Source organism: Patella vulgata, chromosome 1 (genome assembly GCF_932274485.2).
Source record: "Patella vulgata chromosome 1, xgPatVulg1.2, whole genome shotgun sequence".
Lineage (NCBI taxonomy): Eukaryota > Metazoa > Mollusca > Gastropoda > Patellidae > Patella > Patella vulgata.
In genome coordinates this window covers 15,068,861-15,076,718 of record NC_065879.2, presented here as the reverse complement: position 1 = coordinate 15,076,718, position 7,858 = coordinate 15,068,861, and the positions used below count along the sequence as shown (strand labels likewise).

The window sequence follows — 7,858 nt, the reverse complement described above, 5'->3', positions numbered from 1 at the left end:
TCTCTGTCTCTCCCTCTCTCTCTCTGTGGTTGGGCGGCCGAATGGTTAGCGCGAGCGCGCTGCATCATTTGGTCTGTTATTGAATCAACTGGCAAGGAGTGTGTCGCCTGTCCAACCTCGTGGTTTCCTCCCACTGCTAAACGCATCTTTAACACATGTTAAAGCTATCTGTTACCGATCGCATCTATCGTGATAACAGACATAATTGCCTATGTCAAATACAATATTCTATAGATCAGTGTAAGAAATAGTTCAGTGCCTTATAATCCTGGATTCTAATGGCGTTTGAGGATATAAGGGAGGTAAGTACCATTTGTTTATGTCGGAATCAGACTAGTAATTCTCCCCCATTTACTTCAATTTTAAATCCATAACATTTCATGATCTATAACATTTGATTGAAACATTGCTGTGATCTTAAACCTTATACCACAAAAAAACACCATATCACGATCCTCTGTAAAAAATAATAATGAGGGAGGTGGGGTCTGATCTGTGACGTCATTTCAGTAGCTAAATTCCGTATTCATTAAAACATGGAAAATGGAAATTCAAACACCTTTCTTTGATTGTAGACAAATAAGTCACTATAGATAGTGATTTCAGGGAATCAATTACATAATCAAAAAGAAAATTGGCATTTGGTATTATGATGATATTGAGAATAATGAATTTCTTATTTAGACGTCAGATATAAAGAGAAATATTAACAATCGACAGAGACATTATCTGATTTACATTCATCTGGATTTTTATCACACAACGCCTTTTGATTGGACGACTTGAGCCTACGTATGTAAGACTGTTTAACAGAATCGTCATGGCAACTGTTATACTGATAATCTGGGGTGTTATTTGCCGAGCCAATCTTGATATCAGGCACTGAAAATAACAAAACAAAATATTAGGTAACACCTTAACATTATTCTTCTTAAAGATACTTTATGGAATATTAGATAAAGAGCTGACAGTTCTCACAATAATAGTTAAAAACTAGATAATGAAAAAAAGGGAATATTCTGAAAATTTCAGTCAAATTGCTCCACCCTGGACCAAGATATTAGCGTTTGAATTTTAGGCCTATATTCGACCATCATTACTAAAGCCGGTACGATAAAAAAAAAACATAGTCTCGATTATCCATTTCTGAATTAAATCATCCATGAGCCTTGAGCAGCAAATCGGATTCAAATCCAGTGAAAATCCGACACATAAGATGGCATCGAGAGTTGATTAAGATCTTTTCATGTTAATAAATATCTAATTAATAGTTTATATAACATTTCAGGCCCAAAGAAAGACCTGCAATAGGCAGAATTAGTTCTTGCATAATGTATGTTTAATATCTTCAGGATGGGTATGTACACTGAATGGACATTATTACCTAACAAAATAAAATCGGAATGGTGAATTTCTTTCCACGAAACTGTACAAAGCTGTCCATGGCTAAAGGTAGATAACAACGACAATAACCAAATCAAAAAGGGAAATCTATGAACACTAATAAATTAGATCCCATAATCCTTGAATGGCATTTAGCGATTGAACATAATATACACAACACGGTTCTATGGATCCTACGAGATGAGTACGTACTAACGTATACAATAATAAATGCCCTTACGTGTACAATTTGGTAAAGGTCCCGATGGTAACCAGTTGCCTGTTGCTCCGCAAACATACCATTGTTGTGGAGAATATGAACCCAATTGAAGAGTAAATTCTTTATCACAGTAAACTAAACAAACTCTAGCATATTCTGTCTTCCATCCATTACATACACGAGCACCATTAATTGGTATGTTTAGTTCAGGACACGGATTAGCTAGAATATATCAAATAGATTTAATTAACACCATTACAAAAACATTAGTCGGTATGTTTAATTCTGGACAAGGATGAGCTAGCTAGAATATGATATAGAATTAACATCTTGAGCATTCAGGACAGGGGTGGGCTAGAATATAAATATATTTTATTAACATCACTGATTCAGGAGATGGAATAGCGAGAACACAGAAGAAGATCCACTAGTCTTCTAATCATAGAAATTAAAACAGGCGAAATATCAATATAGAATATGGTCAGCCAGTCACATATTGTAAGCATTGTGGCATGTGTTCTATGTATTTGGTTTCAATGGTGATCAGTAATCACAGAAAACAGGACAGCATTACTTACGTCTGATTTGTACAGTAAATTTACATTCCGTTTGGAGTCCATTGAATGGTTTGGTAGCCACGTACTGAACAACATGGTCACCCCATGGTGCCACAACAAAGCCTTCTGGGTAATTAGTTACCATTCTGATTTCCTTATTCATGGGATCTGAGAATTGTGGGATAGACCACGTGACATTATGTGACGTTTCGTGGGTATGAATCAGTTGATCATCAGAACATCCGGTCATTACAGGGGGCTGAATATCTGAATCAAAAATATAAAACAATATATTTATCATATTAATGTTCCTTAGAGTAATATTAGGTATGGCGTGATACTGCACTAATCTGTCTTTTGTTTTCATATCTACGGGTATATTAACACAGCTATGAATTATAATTAAATCATCCCGTATTAATATTCCTTAGGGTAATATTAGGTATCACTAATTTGTCTTCTGTCTTTATAGACTGGACAACGAGAGCAAAAATCACAATTCTCCGCAATGATTTACGTTCCATACAAATCATACAATAATTTTCCGCAAAGGTTGTCTTTTCATACGAGGGACCTGCCATAGGGACATACCATAGAAACGGTGATTCGACTTCTGTCAGTAATTCAAAATCAACCAACGCTATAATTTCAACCCGATCTGACTGGTAAATCCCATCATTGCACACCACTACATTTGAACGAAACGAAGTGTTAAAATAAGTAAAAACTGTATACAGGTCAGTATTTGTTTCATCGTTCTATTCTAAAGAAAGGCAAACATTGTATATACATTTTATATTAATTGAACATTCTGTTAATCCGTGTTAATTTGACATTATTATTTGTATGTTAACAAAATTTGATTAACGACAAACAAAACCACAAACCATTTTCACAATTAATCCCACTCCAACCAGGGTTACATTGACATGTATAACTTTCTACACCATTTATACAGCTTCCTCCATTTTTACATGGATTACTGGAACATGTATTAACATCTAAAATTACAATAATATAAAAATTACCGGAACATGCATTAACATCTAAAATTATAGTAATATACCAGATAATGGAACATGTATTAACATCTAAAATTATAATAAATGGACACAGCTCATCAAATATTTCTACGAATGTAGATCGAAAATTATTTTAGTCTTTCCTTCCCTTTCCCCCCTTTTGTTGACGTTTTTGTGTAGAAAGGGTTTAAAAATACATTTTCTGCCAGGTTTTGGTGAATATTCATGAATTTGAGGCGGAAGGATACAAGAGTTGAGAAGTTGTTTAGGTTGAAATGTAGGGTCGAAAATTGCATGTTTACTCCCAGCTTGTGTATCTCAAGTTTTTCATGGTGAACCTCATGCATGCTTTTGGGCAAGAGTTTGCCACATGTTGCTCCATCTGTGGCAGAAAGCGTTCTACCCAACGAAAATTTTGGAAAAAATTAGAGCCGGTCTAAGAGACGAAAATTAACATTTATGTCAATGGGGAAATCAATAGTAGTCTGTGGCCAAGTACAAGTTACTGGAACATGTATAAATATTTAAAGATTACAATGATTACTATACTGGAACATATATTAACGTCTAAAATTGCAATAATAAATTAGTTAAAGGGATGTAAAATCATGATTATTATTAAATGAATAGTTAAGTTACTGGGATACGAATTAATATGGACAAATATAAAAATTGCTGCAGTATGAAACAGAAACACAAATTCAACAAATACAATTAGCGTTCTAATCGATATTTTTGGACACAGACTACCTCCAGTATTTGATCTGCAAACTCATTTTGTTGGCGTGACGTGGCGGAACATTTCGCTAAAGTTTACTCGCTTCTTTATATCCTGGCAATATGTAATGAAACCGCATTTGCTACCTTTACGTGCCGTTTATTCTGACTGTGTGTTTTGGCTGTGCAGTTGTGGGATGTTCTCTGAATTGTTTAACTTTAATTTTAATGATTAGCCTAAATAAGAAGTCTTACATTGACATCGTGCAGCGTCTCCACTCCAACCACCATTATTCTGACACGTTCTTCTGGACAAACCTGACGTCATATTATAATCATCATGGCAACTATATGTAATAGTGCTACCATAGGTTAAACTGCTGTATAACACTGTTCCATTGGCTGGTTTGGTGGGCGTGGCACAAGTGACAGCTTCAAAAATCAAATTATATAAACAACTGATGTTCTACGATGTTCTGTACGGGTCCGCTGTTTTTGTTAAAGATTCTTACCATAGTAAATCAACATATCTCTAATAAATGTATATTTATTTATAAAATTCTCTTAAAACAGTGCCCTGATTACTTATTTGATCTTTTACCTACTTATCAAACTCCTTACAATCATCTTAACAATAAACTTACTACTCTCATGCCAAAGCAGTATACGCTTTAAAGGGCCCAAACTCGGAAATTCGTTGCCAGCCTCTTTAAAAACTTTAAATAACTTGAATCTTTTCAGGAAAAAGCTTCTTAAACTACTTCAAATATCTTATCTTAAAAACCTATAAGCTTATCTCTTATGATATGTGTTCTCCATATTAAAAGCATGTACATATTGTATATTTGTTAATACATGTTATATCTATATGTATTCAAACGTTTTGTTATATGACCCGCATATACATGTATTTAAATTAATCTGTTAACTGATTTACTGATTTGTATATTTATTTTTTCCTCTATTGTAAATTATTGGGGTGTGTTGTTTAATTTATTAGCTATATCTTTTGTATTATATTTTCTACGAAGGGCAGGGTTTTAGAAAGGCTATTATAGCCTAATCTTCAACCCTTCTTAAATAAATCATTATTATATATATTATTATTATTAATAATAATAAAAATCACATCGAAAATAGCAGTGTGCATAGCGAGCTTTTACATACAGGTAGATTTTAGATTGTTAAAGGGCGCTTGAATGTGATAAACCTTTGGATTTATGCAATCTGTGTTGAATTGTATCAAAAAATATATCTTACTTTTGTCACAGCATCGACCATATTTGCCATCAACACATTTACAACCAGTATATGAAGATACGTATGTACCGCCATTGTAACAAAATTTGTTGCAGTCATCCCAATCGTGTCCTGAGCCAGGAGTAGCACAGTCAGTAAATTCCGTACACCCTTTTTTAACTGTATGTCGAACCAATCTGTCTCTGTAATGCCTACCATAACATTGTTTTGTACAAGAAGACCATGTGGACCATTCAAGAAATCGACAATTACAGAAATCCCACGTTGATGCTCGATCAGCAATGACACCTACACAAGTAACTACCAATAGTCCTAAAATTATCCACTTAACCATAATACTATGCCTAGAAATACATGTACATGTAGTTAATAGAATTACCATATTAGTGAAACGTGTTTCAGTGAAATTTCATTGTAGTTGACATTTCCGCAAACAGGTAGTACACGGTCACAATTATCCTGGATTTCATGAACAGGACAAGGCTGTGGTGAACAATTCGGTGGGGTGGGGCATATTTTGTTGGCGTTTGTATTTGGAAGTGGGTGTTTGCGAGGGGAACGGGGGTGGGGTGAAATAAAACAGGATTCTGTTAACTTACTTAGTAAACGCCCCCCCACCCCACAATCTTATTACAAGTTTGTGTGCATGGACGTGAATTAAGAAATGGGAGGGGTGGGTAAAAATAAAACAGGATTCTGTTAACTTATTTAGTAGACGGACATGGGTGTTTGCGAGGGGAACGGGGGTGGGGTGAAATAAAACAGGATTCTGTTAACTTACTTAGTAAACGCCCCCCCCCCACACTCTTATTACAAGTTTGTGTCCATGGACGTTAATTAAGAAATAGGAGGGGTGGGTAAAAATAAAACAGGATTCTGTTAACTTATTTAGTAGAGGGACATGCCTAGTCTCTTATTACGAGTCTGGGTACATGCACGCGAATGAAGAAATGGGAAAAGAATAGATGTGACTGCTCGTGATACATCAGCCAGAAGTTAAATGGAGATAATCAACTTTTTGAAATCTAATATATACTCTCAAAAAAGTAGGGGATATTCAGAAACAATACAAAACTGCGGAAATGCACTGCTGTTTTTATTAGAGATAACCAGTGCATGTTAATAACAGGCCAATTGCCTACACATGAACATAAACAGTTCATATGGTCGGCTTATCTGACGGCCCCATTTCACTCGCAAAGAGATACACTGTCAAAAGTGAAAATGGACGTTTTTGATTTTTGCCTTAACAATGAGTAATTGCTCCACCAATCCTCAGACATTCAGCAATTCGTCGTGGCATGCTCCTAATCAACCGTCCAATCACGATTTGGGGCAATCTGACCAACTCCTCTTGCAGTGCCACGTCCAATTCTTGGAGTATTGTCGGTTGACGTTGATGTCGACGAACACGTCTCCCGATCAAATTAAAAGTAACACAATAAAGTAAAGATACGCTAAACAGTAAATCGTATGCAAGAACCTATAGGAAAGCAAACATGGATAGGATAAACCAGCAAGCGGCAGTTTTCATCAACCCTTCCTTGAAGTGTCAAATTTGACAATGAACATACTCTCAACGCATGTCAAATGTCCATGACTATTTATCATATCACAACCTGCAAAGGTATTTGCATTTCAATATCCCCTACTTTTTTTGAAGAGTATAAAATATTCATTAATAAAGCTAACAACCAAAGACCACGCAATGCGCATAAAGCGCACGGTATCTTGACAGCATAACGAGTTACATATACTTTATGTACCAGCATGAATTCCTAGCTTAAGACATTCCCATGATTCTAATAATAGTTATATTTTGTAAGAGGTTGTCCTTGCCCCCCCCCCCCCCCGTCTTCATTAGCCCTGCTGGAGCAGAACTGTAGGCCGTTAAACCTCATTTCATTTCATTTCCCTGGGCTCCTTGACATACAGTGTCAGTATCCGATTGTATCAGAAATAAATATGTAATTTATGTTTGTGGCAAATACATCCATCTACTGTACTGACAATATCAAGAAAAAAGGAAAGTGTTTTGATACATAAAATATACAAATTACTTACTGTCTGTACCTATGACTCCCTTCGTTGTATTTCTTCTTATCAAATTTAACGAACTTCCTGCTTAGAAATAATACGCGTTTGTGAATTGGGGATTCCCCAGCATAAAATGTATGTTCCTATAGCATTCAACCAATAGACTTTGACCTGTGATTAAAATCCCATAGTAGTCATTCTATAGACATAATAGTGTTATAACACATAACGACGGCCTATATCTAACCTTTTAAATCAACAAACTTCGACGTTCGAATAAAGCACTATTTTAGTTACCCGCGTCTTTTAAGTATAGTTTAATGGTTGAGTGCGAGACATTAAATAATATATTGATATTGCACGAGGGCTATATCTATATATTACGCAATGTCTTACGCGGGACGGGGATCACGTGGCTAAGTGGGTAAGACGCTAGCTCGCTAGCCTGGAGGTCGGGTGTTCGATCCCTGCATTGGCCGAGAAAGTTCATTCAGATTTTCCGGCGTGGTTCTCCCTTGTCAGTGATGCAGGACGGAGGGGCTGACAAGGAAAGCTGTCTAGTCGTTCGGATGGGACGAAAAACCGAGGTCCCGTGTACACATTGGCGTGCACGTAAAAGATCCCTTGACAGTTGGAATTCGATATAAGAGTAGGCCGTAGTG

At 36.0% G+C, this 7,858-nt stretch overlaps 1 protein-coding gene across 1 annotated transcript; it reads right to left on the bottom strand.

The window, feature by feature from the left end:
- Positions 1-358: 358 nt before the first annotated feature.
- On the bottom strand, positions 359-7,378 carry LOC130010242 (sushi, von Willebrand factor type A, EGF and pentraxin domain-containing protein 1-like). Its single transcript, XM_050549741.2, has 7 exons — positions 7,224-7,378; positions 5,160-5,503; positions 4,155-4,331; positions 3,048-3,161; positions 2,182-2,427; positions 1,625-1,825; positions 359-882 (listed from the first exon to the last, which is right to left on the bottom strand). Exons 2-7 carry the CDS (start codon positions 5,491-5,493, stop codon positions 707-709), a joined length of 1,248 nt encoding a protein of 415 aa, XP_050405698.1. The 5' UTR covers positions 5,494-5,503; positions 7,224-7,378; the 3' UTR covers positions 359-706.
- Between the last annotated feature and the right edge of the window lie 480 nt (positions 7,379-7,858).

Coding starts and splice junctions, on each gene's coding strand:
- LOC130010242 (XM_050549741.2), bottom strand. CDS start 5,493: ATGGTTAAGTGGATAATTTTAGGACTATTGGTAGTTACTTGTGTAGGT. Junction 4,332..5,159: donor TGGTCGATGCTGTGACAAAA/GTAAGATATATT, acceptor TGATTTTTGAAG/CTGTCACTTGTGCCACGCCC. Junction 3,162..4,154: donor AGACGCTGCACGATGTCAAT/GTAAGACTTCTT, acceptor TTGTAATTTTAG/ATGTTAATACATGTTCCAGT.